The sequence below is a fragment of the Stigmatopora nigra genome, chromosome 3, assembly GCF_051989575.1.
Source record: "Stigmatopora nigra isolate UIUO_SnigA chromosome 3, RoL_Snig_1.1, whole genome shotgun sequence".
In the NCBI taxonomy this organism is placed as follows: Eukaryota; Metazoa; Chordata; class Actinopteri; order Syngnathiformes; family Syngnathidae; genus Stigmatopora; species Stigmatopora nigra.
The window spans coordinates 7,941,278-7,962,537 of record NC_135510.1 but is presented as its reverse complement, the minus strand read 5'-3'; the positions used below and the strand labels follow the sequence as shown (position 1 = coordinate 7,962,537).

The window sequence follows — 21,260 nt, the reverse complement described above, 5'->3', positions numbered from 1 at the left end:
TCAAAGTAGGGCAGGGAAACGTGAAGTGTTGAAGAGAGTTTTTGTCATCGTTTGTTTTTCGACTAGTGAAGAAGGAGGAGGAGGCAGAGAAGAAGGGGAGGTCGAAAAGATGGATTGAGGGAGTGTGTGAACGCCTTGTAAACGCCACTAAACATTCTCGCCCGAGTCCAACTCCAACTCTTCTTCAACTGTCGTCGTCCTACGGGCGTAAACTTGGGATAACGATGGCCACACTTCCGCTACAAATTGCAGGACTTCCGAGTGACCAGGTAAACAAACAAACAAACAAACAAACAGACAAAAATCTCATAACAGTTGTGGATCAAGTCGTCGTTCACGTGATGCTAACTCGGAATTAGCCATTTAGCGTGAACGCTTATATTAATCATTTATTATGCAGGCGCGACTGTCGATTTAGTGACTAAAGAAGTCGATAAAAGGTTTAAATGGCCTTTTGATTGTCTTTTTAAGCTTGAGAGTTCTTTTGTTTTTTAATTACTGAAGGGCTACTTCCGGTTGGAGAGGGATCGCCACAGTTTTCTCGTCAGTCATTGCGAAATCCTGTCAGTCTCGTGCACGGGACGTCAAAAGAAACCCTTTCAAAGAATAATGAAATTAAAAACAAAAAATATACACCGTACCAAGAGTACTGTGACAAAAGATGAAAGCCAAAGTTTAGGCAGGGGTTTATAACTATTTAATAAATTTAAGCTACGATAAAATACTATTTAACCCTTTGACTGCCATCAATGAGTTAACTTTTGATAGGGCAACTATTTTTTTCCAGCAATTTACCCATCTAAAGCACTAATTATGTTTTTTTTCCATCTTTACATGGCACTTGTTCAAATCATTAACTGCCTTCACACTGCTAGATGTCAATCATTGGCAATAGAGCATGAACAGTCACAACGAGCCTTCCTACTTTTGATGAATTGGACGTCTGTCTGCATCATTTGGGATGGGATTGGAAACTTCTGGGTGTGGCCTGGGGCTGTAACCAGAGTGTATTTCCTAGATAGTGTGCATGAATGGTTCTCCGTCTGGCAACCAATTCAGGGTGTCCCCACCTACTGCCTGTAGTTGGCTGGGATAGGCTCCATCACCCCCTGTGCCCCTTGAGACGGTACGCGGCACAGTAAATAAATGATGAAATAATTCATTTATTGAATACATTTTGTTTTATTTACATTTTAATAATTTATAGATGTACCTATTACTTTTTGAATTTACAAAAAATATCAAAGGTGAGAATCATGAGAAAACATGAGAATATTTTCTTTAATTACAAAAATAGTCACTAACTTTATACAGACTTACTCTAAAGGGTCAACTTTTGAGTAGTTGACCAATGTCAATTAAAGGCTTAATTTTTTCCCTAAAACTTGCTATCCGCAAACCATTCCATGTAAGTCCTCATATTGGATGTCTTGCAGCATTAACATGTTTCACTGTCTTATTTCACGTGACCGCTAGTCAGACAAATTTGCATACTAGTGTCTTACTACTACAAGCTTTTTTGGCATCTATTTTATGTTGCACTTTTGGCTTAGCACTCCTCCACGAGTAGACTTGCCTCCTAAAGTACTCTGAAAGTAAAACAATTAGTTAGCACTAATTGTCTCATAGAAGAAAAAAAATATTACCAAAAATGACCAGTTGAATCAAAATATAGAATATATAATACAGAAATTAAGATTCTAGGTAAAATACTCTATAATTCCTCATTTGTTCCCCCCCAAAAGACATTGAATGTGGCATGACTCTATGAATAATATCATTCTTTTTGGGGTTTATTTTAGAGTGAATCCAGGATCCTAAAAGTGAAGGTTATTGCTGGGATTGGCCTGGCTAAAAAAGATATCCTTGGGGCAAGGTAAGTTGAAGCTCTGAAGTTCAACCATTTTATACGTATTTCAGCCCTGCACAAATATGTTCTGGATGAATCTTTTTGCACCCATCGGCAAAGTATTGTTCTTTCTCTCACTGTAGATAATCAATATTAGTGATATAATATCGTGAATAATAATATCCCTAAAAGGATTCTGACCTTTGAAACATGCCAACATTTCCTCGAAGAGCAGCGAGGGTTAATGTGTAACTGGTACTTTAGTTACAAACCACTTTGAGTTAGCAAATGAACTAGATTTTTAACATCATTACATATTTAAATGGGTTCACTTTTGAAATTTGGTGGGGGGAAAAAATGACCATTTGCAGGATTGCTACTCTTCTTGTCCATAATCATTTAATTGGCGAAAATGGTTTGCCACCAGCCTGTTTTGTGATGCAGTGAATGTAGTTGAATTGATCCAAAACATTATGAAATAACAGTTAGAGTCCAATTTGAGTCAAGTACAAAAGAGGTAAACCTTAAGCATTATGTTCATGTTACTAAGGTCCCCCATACTGTAATTCGGCAACTTATGCAGATCATTGTTGACTTGGTGGTTGCAATAAACCTATTTTATTTCTTTTGCAGTGACCCATATACAAGATTGTCTCTCTATGATCCTGTTAGTGGGGAAATAGCAAGTATCCAGACTAAAACCATTAAAAAGGTGAAAGAGAACTCATACACTACAAACTACACCCCACGGGCCACTGTTTTCTGCGAGTGGAATTGAATCAGTGCTGTGATTTTGATTTTTGACATTTTGTACAGCGTTTTTTATTGCACCTTTTAAGTATTTACAAAACATATTGATTTGACTACAAATAACTCATGTATTATTTAACTGTTGCTATGAGACTACAAATAACTCATGTATTATTTAACTGTTGCTATGAGACTACAAATAACTCATGTATTATTTAACTGTTGCTATGACAATTTTTGGTGAATTGGAGTTTTGTGCTTTTGTCTAAGTTTTGTGCTTTTGTCTTTCATATCTCTTATCATCTGAAGTCCCTGGATCCGAAATGGAATGAGGAATTTTATTTCAGAGTAAGTGCTTTATTGCATCACGTGAACAAGTCAATAACAACCCAATTTGAATCGTATCCACATTTTGAGAAAAGTAAACTTTTATTTTGGTAAAATAAGTCATTTATAATGTAACCAATTTGACTGTAAAAGCATTTTCACAAATAACTCCAAAATCAGCAGCATTTGTGCAGAATTATTAGGCAAGTGAGTATTTAGACCACATCCTCTTTATGCATATTGTCGAAAGCCCAATAAATTATTGAAATGGGTATATATATTTTTTTTGTTAAGTTGCCTAAGAATCCTCTTAAAATAGGCAAAACTCAAAAAGCCCCCAAAATATATTCAGCTTTGATAAATAATGAGTCTCCTGAGTTCATTAAGAACATGGTTGTTGTCCAATAATTATTCCTCGAAACTACAACTTGTAATAATTCTGCACTACCTGTATTACTTGGCGTAAGCGGCAAATCATTAACTGGCGTTCTTCATATTTAAGGTCCATCCCAGGAAAAACCGGCTCCTGTTGGCAGTGTTTGATGAGAACCGCTTGGTAAGTGACATGTTAATTTTCTATGGAAAATACTTTAACACTCGAATGACGTGAATGTTACACAATAGTCTGTTAATTGCTGTTTTTCATCTTGTGTTTGTACGTCTGTAGTTGTGCTGAAACGCGGGATGATTTGCATTGGTCCGTGGAGCTAATTTTTGCAATTGTCATATCGCTGCATAGTTACAGTGTTGAGGCTAACAGATTAACAAGAATATGTTGTCCATTCAAAATCAAACCTATTGTAAAGCCATTCGTCTTTCATTTAGTTTGTTGCCCTGAATTGCGCCATGGGTTTTAAGCGCCACAATTTACAACCTGCAAGGTTAAGTTTGGTTTGACTGCCGGTTAAAGATTAAGTGGCCCTTATTTTGCCACGACGACAGTATAGTGTTTAACAACTGCAGCACGATATCGGCCCCAGCTGTAAATATGGGTAAATCTGTCCCTTCAGAACAACATACACATTGCCTAAAGGTGTAAGACATAAATGGAAAGGATTTTCATCACAAGTGGGCTATTCAATTCTGATCTGATAGTGGTGTTCCCTAGAAGGGGAGTTATTTTGTGTGTGTTTACTTGTAAAACCCATACAAGGGCTTCTTATGTTGTAGTGTAAACAAAAAAGTGGTGCTATAGGTCTCGCCTGATATATATACACATTGCAGGCCGCAGACTGTGACTATTGTGTGACTGGTGTTTAAAAAAAAATATATATATAAATATATAAAGAGGGAATTTTTTGGGGGGGCATCTCCTGCATTAAGGACATCTAATGGTTGTGATAAATTAATATAATATACCAGCGGTCTGTATTTTTAAGTACAATCAATAATAGGCAGAGGCGTCATATCACATACGACTGGATAAAAATACACACACGTCAGCCAATTCTTTGTTACGTGCACCATCAATTAATAGCCAGTCACAAGGTTTGAAGCATAGGAGTTTAAATAGCACGACCTGGTTCACAATAGGCTTCCATTAATAAACGACAACCGCAATGAAAGGAAATCGGACCTGTACAGAGAGTTACATATGGTGTCATATAGCAGGAGTCTTTCCACAGTCAAATCAGGTCGCCCTTGCTCGTATTTTCTATTTTCTGTTGGAGGGCAGATCATGTTACAGATTTACAACTTTATTTTTGCCATTGCCAAATTCATATCACTGATAAACCCTTTTAATGATAGCACCAATCATTTTGAGCACCGTTTTTCATTGTAAAATGTATTTCAAGTCATTCCCTTGATTTCCTGTAATACGATAGCAGCTGGTAAAAATATTTGTGGAGGCACCGTGTGATAGAAAAATTTGAAGCCCAGCCGCACGCAGCAGGAAGTGGAGATTTGAGTGAGAAGCCCAAGGCAGATGTAACAGTTTACCAGCCCTTCAGTTTGAGACACAACACCGAAGGGTCCCTCCCGCTTAGTTTCTAGTTTCAGTCTTCAACTGGAGCGAGCCGACAAGACAAGCCAGGAGCTTTGAGGCACTGAATAGGACAGAACCTACGGTCGACTTAACCGGCCGATTGGTGACGCTTCCGTGTAAATCCAGTCCTTCAATTCTGAGCGCGATTTTCCTCTCCATATGCGGCTGAACCCCTGGGATTGCTCTTGGTGCGTATGGGTCATGTTTCCAAACAGAACCACTGACCTCCTCTGACTAAAAGTTAAGATCGGCCTTGAGCGGAATGTTGGATGTCACCAGAGCTATTTTGGCTATGTACACCCACTAATGATTGTGATGGCAAAGCAGAGAGCCCTTTTCAACCACCAACTTCTATCATGCTGCTGCCATTAGAGAGTTAAACGTATGGCAAACCGGCTCCGTTTGGACTTTGCGTCAAGGAGAAGCCACACCGACCCTCTGTCAGACTGCTTCAGCAACCATGGTGAGGAGAGTGGAGTCATTTTTTCTGGTGGTACCTCAAAAGAGAGCCTGGCGCACAGTTCTCTCCACTTCAAGGTGACTTCGCTGTCACCGGACTACGGCAATTCCCAAAGATACTCTTCGGTTTTCATTCCGAGGGTCAACAAAGGAGCATGTAGTCAAAAAAGCGTTGTACAGATCTCACTGCACCCCCGTGGAGTGCTCAGCGGAGACGCAGATGGAGATAACGGCAGCGGCGAAGTAGGAGCTGCGGCAGGCTCCGATGGAAGTTCGTGTAGCAGCAGTATGGCCAGCGATGCCGGCTACTGGAGTAGCAACAGTATATTTGAACCAGATACCCCAGAGAAGCACAGGAACACCCAAGAGAAGCGAGTCCCCCTCTGCCGCAAGTCCAAAGTCCCCTTGAGACGTTGTTCCTCCTTGGTTATATTTCCAAAGAGCCCCTGCAGTACACCTCCTTCTTCTCCGGTGCACCCCGTGGCCAGAGCTCCTTTCCAAAGCCCACCTGCTGATTCTTCGTGGAACGATGAGGAATTCAACTTGAAGGATTCTGCCACTTCCACGAGTGGCCAACATGGTCTCAAAGGCAACCCTCCATCTGAGGGTCGGGATGCCAAACATATGGTGCACTTTAATATTCCTTTCCAAGACAATAATAAATGCAAAGCGGCAGACGGTAGTCGCTCCAGGAGCATTCTGCTACATTTTGCTAAGAAACCAGTTGCGACTGAGAAATTGAGTGAAGTCTGTGCGGACTATCCCGATGCTCCTTACCCAGTTCTGGAGCCAGAGACTACGTGCGACCCTAAGAAAAAACTGTACCGTAGTACATCGGCTTGTTTGTTCTCCTCTGTGAAACCAACTGAGGAAAACCCCTCAGAAAAAGCGCAAGAGAGGTTTGAGGAAAACCATTGTCATCGCGCCATACAACGGAGCTTTTCCCTGGAAGTGCCCTATTCAAACACTGGGATTTCATGTCACGTTTCCAACAAAAAACTCGGGAGTACGTACTCCCCACACGTGCATATTCATCTGTCACCGTTCTGTCCAACTAAGTTGCCGAGCATGTCGAACAATGCCCATAAAAACAACGATGGGAACAGTACGGAAAAGAGCTTAAGTGGAAGTTTTATGGTGAGTTTCTTTGGCTGACACTTTCTGGCAGATAAGATAAGAATGCACATATTTGTTTCTCGCTTTAATGGTGAGCAGGTCACCTTTTTTTCATTTTTTTTCTCTTTCCCCAGTTGCATTTGTGTAAAATCTTGTTAAACCGGTCGAGGCAGATTCTCACAGGTTCAAGAGATTTTTTTTCCAAATGAGCTTGATGTTGGGCGTTAGTCATGGCCAAACAATTTATGCATTAGAAAGTCTATTTTGCTGAGTCATTTTTTTTGTCAGACTCGTAAATAAATTCTATTCAATGTCTACAATGAATATAAATGAATGCGATCTACATTACTTCAGTAGTTATATCCTTAAAAAGCTTTCATTCTCACTGTAATAGCGACCATAAGAGCGATTTTAAAAGAGAACACAACACATTGCGTACTAGAAAGATTATTCTTGTTTAATACATTGTAACAAATCACAGGTGCCAGTTTTCATTCTTTTAATGGTGGAGAAAAACTTATAAAAGACAGTATTTCCTGAAAATACTTATGGTGACTGTCAGTATAGTTCAAGGTTCCCATATGTCCCGGCAGTGTCATTGTTCCTGTTTAATTATTGTTTTCCTTATTGTCACAAGGAAAAAGAATTAACCATTTGCCCTCTTAAATACCTTTTTTACAACCATCTTTAACATGAAGGTCATTTATACTACCGTAGGGGTTGCCTTTCCCTTTAAATGATAGACATTGCTATAGTTTAGCCATACCGTAGTCATAACAACCTATCACTGACATACCCTCATAAATATTAAATTACATTACAGTAAATCTGTTTACATAGGAAACCTTTTACAATTGAATGTCTCCCAGCCTAAATGTGTAAGTAGGCAAGCTCATTTTAATTCCATTTACTGTACAATATACCATTATTCTCTTTGCACTATGAGTAATCTCCCTAAGTATTTACCCAGGCTAATATTGGGGGTGAGAAAAGGGCCGCCCCTTTGCTGATATAAATAAAGTGCTCCTGAAATATTCCCCGTGACTCCAGCTAGTCTGCTGCTCTGTAGCACAGCTCAGTCCCGTGGATTCAAATTTAACAGCGTGATACTAGAGCAGCATGCTTTCATGCCAACCATGTCTGGAAATGGGGTGGGTTGATGTTGATGGGTGTCACTGTTGGCATGGTGGGAGTGTGAGCTCCTTTCTCTGGAAAAGCATGGCGAGGCCCCTCTTTCACGGGTGCCCCCGTCAGGCTGTGTTTGTGAAGTATTAAGTGACCCCCCCTACATTTAGCAGCTTGTCAAGTCAGAGTCTGAAGTATTTAACTCATTGGGTGCCACTAATAGCGATGGATGTATGATTCATATTAACTGGGAGGCACTGTGTGTGTTTGATCAGGTTAGAACGTTTTTGTTGTTGTTGTTGATTATTTATCATGTGAATTGTCTGCTTGAAAGAAATTGCCACTTCCCTGAATGGCAGCTCATTTTTACCAGCAGAAAACTGATAAACAGGTGATAACAGCAACCAAGTGGGTTGACCTATTTTCTATTTCTCAAAAAATGGGCGATAAAAAATAGGGATATCCCATTTTCACATTTGCACATTTTTGGTGTTCAACTCTAGCTCACCTGATTTGACCATGTTTTTGGAATGTGGGAGGAAATTGGTGTACCTGGAGGAAACCCATGCAGGCCCGGGTAGAACATGCTAACTCCACACAAATGGACATGACCTAGATTTGAACCCACGACCATAGAACTGTGAGGCTGGCACGCTAACCACTCACCTCTTCTTGCCCCATAAAAGTTAAAGAATGGAAAGTTTAGATCTTGGTTTATGTGGAAACATCAGGTGTCATTTCACAATCAGTTGGTCAACCAGGATGTTAAAGAAGAGTAAAATGCCCAACACTTAGGTCAACTCATATCAGCTCATGGATGATGTCACAAGTTAATCAACAACTGACACATGTTAGATAAAATAAGGTCTTAAAACTTCAAAACCTCTATTCTTTTTTGTGTCTGATCTCGTCAGTCCAAATCGGTTTATACTCACTCTCATTGAAAGATAATATGCAATAACTGTCCAATGATCACCCCCAAAAAACATGTAAATTACTTTATGTACAGGCTTAAGTCACTCATTCTGTGTGTGTGTGTGTGTGTGTGTGTGTCAATTGGGGGTTTGTGTCCACATTAGAGAGCTTGAAAAGTTGGTTCCTGTAGAAATGTTGGCATTGTTTGGAAAAGTCAACCAAAGAGGAAGGACCTGAGTAATTTTCCAAAGCCTCGCCTACTGTAATAAAATGTAAACAATAACTTTAAAACAGCAGCGACGGTGCACTTCCTGGTTCATTATAGTTCTTAATTTGCCCATTTGTTCGATTCGGGTTTCTTCTGTTTGTTTTACTATTGAAGATTTGTATGTTCATTGAACATGTTTTTAACCAACTGAAAGGCCATCTTGATTTTTGACACTTTGTAGTGGTGCTGCTCCAATAACATAGGATGGCTTACTTGTCAGTAGTTAAGGTTTCACAAGCTCTGCGCTCCACCTGCCAAGTAGTTTGAAGTTGCCAAGTGGAGATGAATATCTCTTACTTCCCAAATGCCTCAGAGTTTAACGACTATATGCCATAAACTTAAAAATTCAGCAGTCTTCAGTCAGCTTCTCAGTCTTTTTATCATTGACAATATTCATGTCATTTTTTTTGCAGTGCCTACAAATATGGAAATGTTTTGAAAAGCTCCATAAAAAATGTAAAAAAAGAATACTAATATAAACAGTCATCTAGTACATTATTTATTTATTGCCTATCTGTGGCAATAAATGAAACTGAGGTATGTAATGAGTCTCTCAAAGACCAAAATATAGTTTTTTTTTCAATGTTTGTTCAGTTTGGTGTACCAAAGCCTGATCCACAAATTTAAAGAAAACATCCTTAATTGTTAAGTCCATTGTTGGTGCCATTGTACCGCATTAGTACATTAGCTTACCTCATATGCTAATAATCACTGTTTGATTTATTTCATTTGTTTATGTATATTGTATTTACATGTACTAAGAATGCCTCTTTTTTCTTGTCAGACTCGTGATGACTTTCTGGGACAAGTGGATGTTCCCCTCCATCAAATACCAGTAAGTGATTGGAAATATACACAGAGTGAGTTGAAGTAAATATTTTGCTCCTTGTGCCTTTTGGTTTACTGTCCAAGGACATAGTGTACCTCCCTCCCATCATTCACGTCTTACCACCATGTAAATAGAAACACCCATAGCGTTGGTTCTGTTCCGCATCATTCTCACTAGTTATGAAAACACAGCCAAAAATGTTTATGTCTTTATAATGCCTTTGTTTGAAAGTAAACGAAAATGTCCACAAATGTTCACTGGGTAAACGTTTTGAATATGCTCAGTGGGGGGGGGGGGGGGGGGGGGTGCACATAATAGGCATTGAAATCTATTTGACTTTTTTCTTTATGTATTTTTGTTCTCAGACAGAAAATCCTGATTCCCCAAGGCCGTACACATTCAAGGATTTTCTGCTTCACCCCAGAAGGTTAGCGTCATCTCATGATCATTAAAGCTTTTAATTTTTTTACGCCGAATTCCATTGACATACTTGACATTGTTCGGCAGCTTTGAATAAACCTGTAACAATGACTTACTGTGTATCGTTTTATGTAGTCACAAGTCCCGGGTGAAGGGCCATCTGCGACTCAAAATGACTTACATGCCACGGACCCCTGGATCAGATGAAGAACCGACTGATCAAACTGAAAACACTGATGTAAGTTAGCCTTCAATTGTTGTGGATTTTCATGGGGCACAATTATGATATGCTCAATAGTTATGGCATTCTTTCTTATTTTTCTTACGTAAACGTGAAAAATTTCCTTCAAAAGTCTTGACATGATAAAAAAAGAAAACAACCTTATTAGTTTTTGATTTGCCAAAAGTGGGAGTGCAACGCGATCACTCACTGCGAGTTAATTCCAGTTGAAATGATTTGTACGATTGCCAATGCCAAGCCAATGTCAAGAAGGTCCGCTAACATAATGCTAACGCCATATACTGCTATTTTAACCCTCCCCCACACACAGTATGCCAACTAAGAGCCCAAAGTATGAATATGAAAACAGTACAGCAAATTATTTTGCTTTTTTTTTGTGCAGCCTACATGGGAGTTTTTGGAATCTCAGGACATATCAGGTCCCATGCAGAGCCAGCAGGCCCCCGTCCTGCCCCCTGGCTGGGAGGAGCGGCAGGACAACCTGGGGAGAACCTACTACGTCCATCACGAGAGCAGAACCACACAGTGGCAGCCACCGACGTTACAGTTAAGATTATGCTTTCCAAAGCATGTTTGTATGACCTGATGTAGGCCAGTCTTGACGGTCACTGTGTGTTCGTGTCTCTCGTGAACAGGGACAACAATGTGGACACAAGGAGACAAAACACTACAAGACAGAATGCGCAGAGTTACATTACACGCAGACAAATCTCAGACCCTGATGAGACCCCTGCGCAAGATGAGGTATTTTTATTTATTTATTATTCTATTTATTTTTTATATATCTGTTTGCTTTTCACGAACATTCTGGTCTCAATTTTCAATAAAGGATGGTGAGGATGATTAAAAATGAAAGCAAGTGCTCTAGGGCTATTAAACAAGTTAGAACTTGAAATTTCAAGTCAACCATTTTCACGTGATTTTTCAAATTGTGATGAGAAAACAAGTTAACAGTTCAAACTCAGCAATTCAAGTAAACTGGACTTAGTTTCGGGAAATATATAATAAAATGCTACAACGAGCACAAAGAATGGAACACATTACAATCGTAAACATTTTGCAGTCAAAAAGTATGAAAATTCCCACCCAACAAGTATACACTTGAAGTATATGCTCATATTAACAACAACGAATGAATGCGACCAATCGTCGTTCCCACAAAATGGATAAAATCGACCCCTCATCATACGGGGCAGCTTTAATTTAGCACGACTAATATGAACTTATATTTATTTTCTAATCTTCAAACAATATTTGTTTTTCTGGATGTTTTTTTGTCCCATCTCAAATATATGTTTGATTTCTGACTGTCCTTTTGTCAAGGAATGGGAGGTTTTGCAAGATGAATCCTCTCAGAACCAGAGCAACCGACTCACTTCGCCTCCGGAGGTGCAGATGTTGAACGATGAACTCGGCAACTTTTATATTACTGGAGCTGCAGCTTACGACCACCAGGTGGTGAGTCATTTCTTACATTCCTCTTGGATTGCGAAACTGTAGTGGCACCATAATTAGATCAATATGAATTGTGAGTCTTACATGGATAGAAGCTAAAAAGTACGTCTTTTTTTTTCTTCGTCCATTCTCTCTGCCTGCAGGATCATGCGTGCAATTCAATCCATTCCAATCGCGCAAGAAGTTTTCACGCGTCACCAACAGTGGAGCATCCTGTTAATCCTGCGGTATTTCCTTCCATTGTGAAATCACTCATTTCCGAAGCATTTTCAACCCCCCTTTATTTTGAAATTGTAGCTTCTAGAGTCTAGAATCTTGGCTCCATTATTTATACTAGATACGGGACATATGTTTGAAGAGATTTTGCTCAATGTGACCAAAAACTGAGAATAATGCAGCTGTCACTTGTGGTGATCAAAGTTTTTAGCATTCGACTGTATTGTAATGATCCCAAATATTTTCATGTTATGTCAATAGCGACAGGGGAGCTCTGAGGAGCTGCCTCCAGGATGGGAGGAAAAGAGAGACAGTAAAGGAAGACGCTATTTTATCAACCACAATAAGCGAACCACCTCATGGATACGACCCCGCATGCATGTACAGTACAAGTTACATTTTTTTTTTTAATTAATTGATGACTACAGGGCAAATAACCATTTTTGGTTATTAAAAAAAAAAAAACACCTAACCTCATAATGACTTGCTGTCCATGAATTTGGACATTACATTTTGGGTCTTGTAGGCGACGCAAAATATGATGTCTACATAGTATGTAGATGCCAGCTGTCAAAAATAATTGCAGTATATTATTTTTTATTATTACTATTCATTTATTTTTGTGTTTATAATTATTCATAAACTTTATGAATGATTAAAAGGATACATTAGGGTGGCCCGGCGGCCTCACAGTCAACAGTCACCCTATGTCTGATGTCATGGCATTTAACTTATTGCCTGCCATTGACTCTGACTGATGTCCAATCCATTTAAACTGGAAGACTGTTTGTGAATTCTTACATTTTAGTCCTATTTTGGATTAGGAGAGCGACTGAAGGAGTTCATTTCCCTCCTCTCCGTCAAAATGGATTGTATATCTACCTCTTTCGATAGCAGCCAACAAGTGAAATGTGTGCCCTCCAGTCTTGCTATAGCGTGCGTCTCTTCAAATGTTCTTTTTCTTCTTCTCTTGTACTCCAACAGAGAACAAAATCAACAACAGCTTCCCCACAGAGTCGGACGAGTACGCCGTCTTTCACATCTGTTTCCGCCGAAGCATCTCCCCGGCCCACCCCCAGCCCGGAAGCCCCATCAGGGTATGGCTCTATGCCAGATGGTTGGGAGGCACGCAGTGCTCCCAACGGAAGACCCTTTTTTATTGACCACAATACAAAGACTACTACCTGGGTGAGAAATGAGCGTGGCAGTTTTTGTTTTATTTATTTTTTATATCAATGCCTTTGTGAATTTCCTTTCCCATTCAGTCTCCAAATTACAAAACCACCATAAAACCCAGGCTTGGGTATACTGTATATATTTTGAAATGTACAACCCCTGTTTGAATGAAAGATGTTTGTTTGCCTCCATTCAGCAAGACCCCAGGCTTACAGTTCCCGTTCAAGCAAGGATTAGACCCTCACTTGACCCATCAGATCTTGGCCCAATGCCAGTGAGTTCAAACTGTTGATTAGGGGTGTCAAGCTCATGTTGCGGCCCATATTGTAGTTCTTGTTTCTTTCATATGGCCATTATGTCTAGTACATCTAGTACGGTGACACGATCAATTGACTAATCGAGAACGAATCAACGATCAAATGAATCGACAACCGTTTTGATTGTTGCTTTAATTTATTTGAGCCATTCTGACCAGAAAATCCTTCTGAAAATTATTTTTTCTTCCATTTTTAACCCAAATATATGATATATATTATTTTATTTTTAAATCTTTTTTAATTGAATTGAAACCAAGTAGGAACAAGTCTCCTTTTTAAATTAAATTTGTAAAGATTTTTTTTCTATTAGATTTTTACAAATCTATTGACACTGATTTACTTTTACGGGCCACACAAAATGACACGGCAGGCTAAATCTGGCCCCTGAGCCATGGGTTTGACATCCACGATGTAGATTAATTAATTAAATGTCTCTTTCTTTTGCATATTAATTTTTGCTGACTTTTTTTCCCTCTCCAGGCTGGCTGGGAAGAGAGGGTCCACACAGATGGGAGGATATTCTACATTGATCACAGTAAGCATCTTCTCTTGCCTGATATATCATCTGATCACGAGTGGATAATCCCTCCTTCTGTGTTTCATAGATACAAAGGCAACACAATGGGATGATCCTAGATTACAAAACTCGGCAATAACTGGACCAGTAAGTATTAATTGTGTATAACAGAGGAGTTAATGTGCTGCATTGATTTAAATTCAATCTTTTGCATACCACTAGAGGGAGCCCGCGTAGTACCTTTTAAGAAAAACTAATGTAACACAATTTCTTTGCATTATTGGAAATTAACGTATGAGTTGTTGGGCTTGTCTGTTTGCTCCTTTCCAGGCTGTGCCTTATTCCAGAGATTACAAACAGAAGTATGATTACTTCCGCAAGAAGCTGAGGAAACCGGTGAGTGATGTCCACCTTTGATCTCGACCTGTGAATGGCAAGGAAATGTAACGCCAAATCTATTGCAGGACAACATCCCCAATAGATATGAAATAAAAGTGAGACGAAACGCCGTGCTAGAGGACTCGTACCGGCAAATCCTCTTGGTGAAGCGGCCCGACTTGTTGAAGGCGCGACTGTGGGTGGACTTCGATGGAGAAAAGGGTTTGGACTACGGAGGTTTGGCCCGGGAGTGGTTCTTCCTCATGTCCAAGGAAATGTTTAACCCCTACTATGGACTCTTTGAATATTCTGCCACGTGAGTAGAACATTTGTGTGCAAAAATTGAATGCGTGAAAAAGCACTCTCCTAAGCAGGAATGTCAAACTTGTGGGCCACATCCTCGTTACGGTTTCCTAGGACAGGCCAACCCACACTACTTGGGTGCCATTGTCATCCATATTGACTGGGAGGTGCAAAGTCAATAAGGAATAGACTAATTGACAACTAACTTATTACTATCAAAAGAATCCCTAACTTTTTATTGTCGATAAATCGTTTTTAAAAATGAATGTAGACTTTTTTTAAATCTCAAAATTGTCCAAATGCTCTTTTCCAGCTTTTACTACCATTTTCCATGTTTATTTTTTATATTAGAAAGGGAGGCTTTCTTAATATTCTCTTTTTTAAATAGCTTTTTTTAACATTATCTCAAATTTAAATATTTTGTTCTATTTCTTTATTAATTCGGTTTAACTTTTATTTGCAATAAAAACAATGGACTTAATTTATTTTTAAGGGCCACATACAGAAATAGACGGCGGTCCATAATTGGCCCCCAGTTTGACACAGGTGCTCTAAAAACAAGCCTTGCAGTAACATGAATTCTGATGCGCTTGTCTTTCAGTGACAACTACACACTGCAGATTAATCCCAACTCGGGTCTATGTAACGAGGACCACCTAACGTACTTCAAGTGCATCGGCCGCGTGGCAGGCATGGCCGTTTGGCACGGAAAACTGCTTGACGGTGCGTCTTTGTTCACTTAAGTTGAGATATTCCACTTTCTATTTGAGCTGTCGATCACTTAAGTTTCATTCAGAAATTTCACACAAAAGACCAATCTCCCAAACTGTTCGCATATCATGCATTTGCTTGACTTATGGATTTAAAGAATGTCACCAAACTGAAAAATTCTGACTTTGTTGTCATTGTACATCCAGCTTTCTTCATTCGGCCTTTCTACAAAATGATGCTGCAGAAGCCCATAACTCTGCAGGACATGGAGTCTGTTGTAAGTGTCCACCTTTTTTTTCATATTGACCATCTCGTATGGGAAATCAAACATTTTTGCAGTCCTTTAAATGATCCCCATTTGTTTTTGTCTTGTCAGGATAGTGAATACTTCAATTCACTCAAGTGGATTTTGGAGAACGATCCAACTGACCTGGATTTGATGTTCACCATTGACGAGGATCTCTTCGGACAGGTCTGTTCTTTCTATGTTTGCCTCAATTCGTAACCCTCTTAATTAAAAAAAAAAGGAAAATAATTCCAGTTTTCTTAAAAGCTTTTTTGAAATACGTAAATGTAACAAAACAGCAGAAGAGCCACGTGATAGGACGCCCATCACCGTCAATGGCAGCCAATGAGTTGTATTGCTAATGTGCCGTTTGCCCTAAACAGACTCACCAGCACGAGCTGAAGCCCAACGGTGCCGAGATTGTTGTCACAAATGAAAACAAGAAGGAATACATCCAGTAAGCAAAAGAAAACAATCTCAAACCGTACTTGAACGGATATTCGCACTCTTATGACTAACTTGTGCACAATATCTCATCAACAGTCTTGTGATCCAATGGCGTTTCGTGAACCGAATCCAGAAGCAGATGACTGCCTTCAAGGATGTAAAGTTATTTTTTGCTTCTTTTTTATCATTACCAGAAAAACAAACTACCACGATTCAAGTATTGAAGGTTTTTTTTTCCCATGCTTTTATTTCCAGGGCTTCTTTGAGTTGATCCCTCAGGATCTGATCAAGATCTTTGATGAGAACGAGCTGGAGGTGGGTTTTCCGTCAATCTGCCGTTCCATCACACCCATTTCGTGAAGATAAATCACAAGTTTTTGTTTCTTCCCATCGCAGTTGCTCATGTGTGGTTTAGGAGACGTGGACGTGAATGACTGGAGGCAGAATACAAAGTACAAGAGTGGCTACAATTCCAACCACGTGGTGATCAGCTGGTTCTGGAAAGTAAGCGAGTCCTCACGGTTCTTTTTATTTTATTTTTTTTCAATATATGATAAATGATATACATGTCCTTTAGAATAGATCGTTCTACTCTTTTTAAATTCATGAGAAAATAACACAAACAATAAAACTAATTTTATGAACAATTGTAAAAAGAACTACAACCACCCTGCTTCCTCTACTGGCTAACTTAAAACCTACAGGCAATAATCTATCCACCGTTAAAGCTTATAATTAATCAGCCCTGAGAAAAAAAGAAAATACAAATAGACCTCATAGGATTAATGCATATACTTACCTAAAATATAATTACCACATTTTATTGGCATTCATCCACGAATAATGGAGCAAAACTATTTTAGATAGTGTCCAAAGAAGATGAACAACAAAGTAAGTGAGATTTTGAGACTCCCCCTAGGTAGTCTAGAGATTAAATATAAAAAAACACTGGCTAATTCACTCCAGAAAGTTAAAAAAAACTAAATTCAATAGACCAAAGTACAACTAGATATATATATATATATATATATATATATATATATATATATATATATATATATATATATATATATTTAGTATATTTTGTTGGTAGTACATATGAAACCTTGATGCAGATCCCAGGATTTTATGATTTTAATTATTTTTATTTGAATTTATACCATTTTTTAAAAGGTTTGAAGAGCACATTCTTTCACCAAACAGAAACAATTTGATGAAGAAGTTTTTTTTTCTCTGGCTCCATCTTATTTCTAGGCAGTACTGCTCATGGATGCTGAAAAACGAATTCGACTCTTGCAGTTTGTGACGGGAACCTCCAGAGTCCCAATGAATGGTTTTGGGGAACTCTACGGTGAGATAAACTTGTAGCGATCAGCAGTCTGGGACTGTCCGCAAATGTTGTTTTGCCTGTCGGATAACCCTGTCAATTCTGTGCTTTTTTTTATCCAATTTCCTAGGATCTAATGGGCCACAGCGGTTCACCATTGAACTGTGGGGAACGCGTGACAAACTTCCCCGAGCGCACACATGGTGAGCCATCCTCCCAAACATTTAAATATCTTATTTTAATTCTGAGGTAGAGTCAAAGAATTACATTTAAAAATATGAATTATTTTTGGCTCTTTCGGTCAAAAAGGTTCCCGACCCACATTTTGAACTAAGCTTTCTTGTTATTTTTTTCCCCATCAAGTTTTAACCGTCTGGACCTCCCGCCCTACGAGTCCTTTGAGGAACTGAGGGAGAAACTCCACATTGCCATAGAGAACGCGCAAGGCTTTGACGGTGTGGATTAGTCCATTCACGGAAAACCAAGCGGTGTCGGATGTTGTAAAGTTCAAGGTGGCACGGAAAAACAGACACGGGGCCCTTGATTTTGGAACGACAACGTCTGGAGTTACAGGTGTCGTAATAATCTCCACGAGTGTTCCGATGTTTACAAATCAGGGTTTTTTTGTCTCTTCATGCCAAATGACAAAAATATAGAGCAGGAGACCAGGGAAGGGTTTTAGGGTTGTCTAAGAATCTGACCTGTTATCCGGGTTGTTATTTTGACTCCGAATAACGATTTAACCCCCTAAATGCCTGAATGAATATGTCTAACTCATGAGTTGCCATTGACAGCGATAGACGTCCCGTCAAATTTGACTATTGCTGGCAACATCAAAGAATATAAAATATCAAAAATAGTTTGCTCAATACAGCTAAAAAGTTAATTTTATATTGATATTATTTCCTATTACTTAATAATTGATCATTCTTATCTTAACTGTTTGTAAATATCAAAATTTAATTAAAAATATATATGTACACCTTGATTTTTTTTTTTTATAAATGTCTTTTTTATCTCTACCTGTATTTTTCAATTAAATGTTCTATATTTACTATTTCCTTTAATGAACGCTATTTTTATGTATACTTATGTCTCCCTCCAATCATTTACGTGTATATTTGTTATATGTGAATTCAGGCTTTATGGGGTTAAATCAATCAAAAATTTTAATGAAAATTCCCTATATTGTAAAATATAGATACCAACCTGGAAACTGTCAATTATTTTCAGGTGTCACAATATTAAAATGCTAAAGATTTTGGAAGAAAATTACTATTATGACACATGTATTAATCCTTAAATTTAGTTAACCTGCATTGAAGTTTTTTCATAGTACCTTCCTCAATGTCTTCAATTGACAACAGCAGCTTCATGTTTCAGTGCCATTGACGTGGCTGCTCGTCCAATCCAGCCTACTGCTGTCAAAGGCAGCCAATGACTTAAAATATCGCCCTAAAAGGGATTGAATAATATTCCAGGGATTAAATCATTATTGCCCCCTGCTTCCCCCTTCACTGGATACTGTGATGCTCTTTCTTCAAAGAGGATAAAGAATACGAGCCTGGATGTATGGTCTTCTAATCCATCTCAAACTGTCTCAAAGCTCTTATTTCAAAATCCCCCGCAACGGGTCGCTCCTATCTCAAGACGCCGCTGCGTTCTTGAATGAAACCTTATCCGGAATTGAAGAAAATCTTTTTTTGAAAAGCACGCTTTGATAAACACTCACGTCAGGAAGATTCACAATGTTCCTGCAAAGTTGTTATACTTGCTATTACATGATTCATTCCAGTTTATTTTTACTCAAGTGTTGAGCGTGCGTGCCTTCAAAATAGTAAACGTGTGGGTTATGTGTATACGTAAGCCAAGTATAAATAAAGCTTCTAATATGTGGAGTTAGAAATATACCAATACTAGGACCAGTTCAATATGTTACAAAACTATGCATCGACAGAGTTGTTGTTGTTGCCTCCTACAAAATGATGAAGTTTTTATTATTATTACTAACTAAGAAAGAGAAAAAAAATGGTGCACCACTATGTAAATTATCATTTTGGTTATTCATGCTTATTGCCATATCTTACTCACTACTGTAAGCGAATAGGATGAATGAAACTTTTCTTTTTGGCCGGATATAAAAAAAGAATTACCAGCATGTGACTGAATCGTTTATGTTGGCATATTCGTAATGGACTTTTGGTATATCGTAAGTAGTAGATTTCAAAAATAAATAAATATTGGAGTCTTTTCTGAATGGTAAGAAGTGTTTACACCGCCTGCCGCGTGCTGGTTTTGGTCACCGATAACAAAGCTAAAAGATGCTTTTATAAAGTTATACGCACTTTGTTCGTATCGATGAGTCTTACTTTTGAACACTTCTAAAACTTATTCTCTTGGAATGTTTACATGTGGACACTGCGGTAATCAAGCACATTTCTTTCTTTCGCTCTCCTGTATATCGGCTCGTGCTCGTTTGTGGGAGAGTAAACATGCGCAATGTCGTCGGCGTTGAAACCTTTACTTTGAAATGTCGACTCAGTGCATTTTGGCCAACATTTATGCCGTTGTGTGTATTACAATATTTTCGAAGCCTGGAATGACATGTAGTTTCTGAAAATTTGAAATCGCTGGTGGCACAGCAGATAGAGATATGATATAATAAAGAATAGTGGAAACAATTGTCCCTTTTTGTGTGTATTTGTATCCATTTTTTTAGATTATTTTTGGTTATGTTCCTTTAATTGTTTTCTGGGCAAAAGCATGTTTGGAATAATCTCCTTTTGATTGGCTCGACTATAAAGATAATCATCATTTAGAATGACAGCTATTTTTATAAACACCTTGAGTATGTTTTTTGTTTGTTTTTGATATATTCTTTAAAAAAAAGTAGTGCAATTTAAGAAATATTCATTCGTGAATACATTGTTGTTGTTGCTCATGATGTAAATATACTAAAATTCTACAGTTGTCTACATTGATTTCAACTTTTTGACCCTAACAAGGTCCACTGATTGATTGACTGGGTCCATCTAGTGTTCAAGATGCGAAATACAACAATGTATGCTGAACTCAAGCTTCTTGTGCAGGCCATAGTTTGTAGATCTTTACCAAATTTGCTAAAACGGGGCCATACTTTGGACACCCCTCTTGTAAGAGAAGTTGGTGAACAGAAGAGTCCAGATTGAATGTAGATGGCGGCCCTCCCACTAATGAGACCCCCTCCCACCTAGTTGTTCTACTGCTCCCTCACATCCTCCTCACATGTTTGCCATAAGCACATGCTCCACGACGTGGGCTCCTCCACATCTCCGCGGTGGGAACGTTTTGTACGCCCGAGCCATCATTTCTCCAGCGCCCCCTCCTTGATGTGGCACTAAAACGACCCTCCTCCCCCTCCGCGGGGTCAGGGGACAGGTCGCGTAGAATTCAGGCCGGCCTTTTGGTCACCGCCGAGGTCAGCGGGGATGGGCGGGGGCCCCTGGGTGCCGGCCCACCGGCCTCCCCTTTCTCACAACCTCAGAACCTGACAATAACTTTTTTCTTAAGTGACCCGCAAACAGGCAGCCCCGTGGTGGTCTTAAATACAAAGTCTTCGGTTTCTCTTTGCTTTATGTTACGGTAAATGTTAAGTGTTGAGGATGGAAGAAAATTGCTGCAAGACGCACAAAAATTGTCAAGTTTTAAAAAGTGATTTTTTTTAAGCTCGTATTGGAAGACATGAGCAATTATTTCTTAAATGGCAGGTTTAATCATTTAAAATATACTATATAATAGAGTTTAATAGTCATATACCAAGAGCAAAATGCTTCTTCCATTACTCTTGGGCTTTTTGGGTTGT

At 38.9% G+C, this 21,260-nt stretch overlaps 2 protein-coding genes across 4 annotated transcripts; both read left to right on the top strand.

Annotated features, from left to right (window-relative positions):
- Positions 1 to 82: 82 nt before the first annotated feature.
- nedd4a (NEDD4 E3 ubiquitin protein ligase a) lies at positions 83 to 20,100 on the top strand. Of its 3 annotated transcripts, XR_013325848.1 has the most exons (30): positions 84 to 269; positions 1,803 to 1,876; positions 2,483 to 2,561; positions 2,909 to 2,947; positions 3,429 to 3,482; positions 9,581 to 9,631; positions 9,991 to 10,052; positions 10,181 to 10,283; positions 10,669 to 10,832; positions 10,922 to 11,030; positions 11,610 to 11,744; positions 11,885 to 11,968; positions 12,219 to 12,338; positions 12,942 to 13,145; positions 13,330 to 13,407; positions 13,931 to 13,985; positions 14,056 to 14,114; positions 14,298 to 14,363; positions 14,432 to 14,661; positions 15,250 to 15,371; positions 15,566 to 15,636; positions 15,736 to 15,831; positions 16,029 to 16,102; positions 16,189 to 16,249; positions 16,348 to 16,407; positions 16,489 to 16,596; positions 17,347 to 17,443; positions 17,550 to 17,622; positions 17,783 to 17,992; positions 18,803 to 20,100. XR_013325848.1 is itself a non-coding variant. In XM_077713035.1 (29 exons), the coding sequence occupies exons 1-29, from the start codon at positions 225 to 227 to the stop codon at positions 17,883 to 17,885; spliced, it is 2,676 nt and encodes an 891-aa protein (XP_077569161.1). In that variant the 5' UTR covers positions 89 to 224; the 3' UTR covers positions 17,886 to 20,100. The 3 variants fall into 3 exon arrangements, 2 of the variants coding, with proteins under 2 accessions (XP_077569160.1, XP_077569161.1); XM_077713035.1 differs by having other exon boundaries at positions 89 to 269; positions 17,783 to 20,100; XM_077713034.1 differs by lacking the exon at positions 12,219 to 12,338 and having other exon boundaries at positions 83 to 269; positions 17,783 to 20,100.
- LOC144194167 (uncharacterized) lies at positions 3,580 to 6,812 on the top strand. The gene has a single exon (XM_077713036.1). The coding sequence runs from the start codon at positions 5,298 to 5,300 to the stop codon at positions 6,525 to 6,527; it is 1,230 nt and encodes a 409-aa protein (XP_077569162.1). The 5' UTR covers positions 3,580 to 5,297; the 3' UTR covers positions 6,528 to 6,812.
- Positions 20,101 to 21,260: the final 1,160 nt, after the last annotated feature.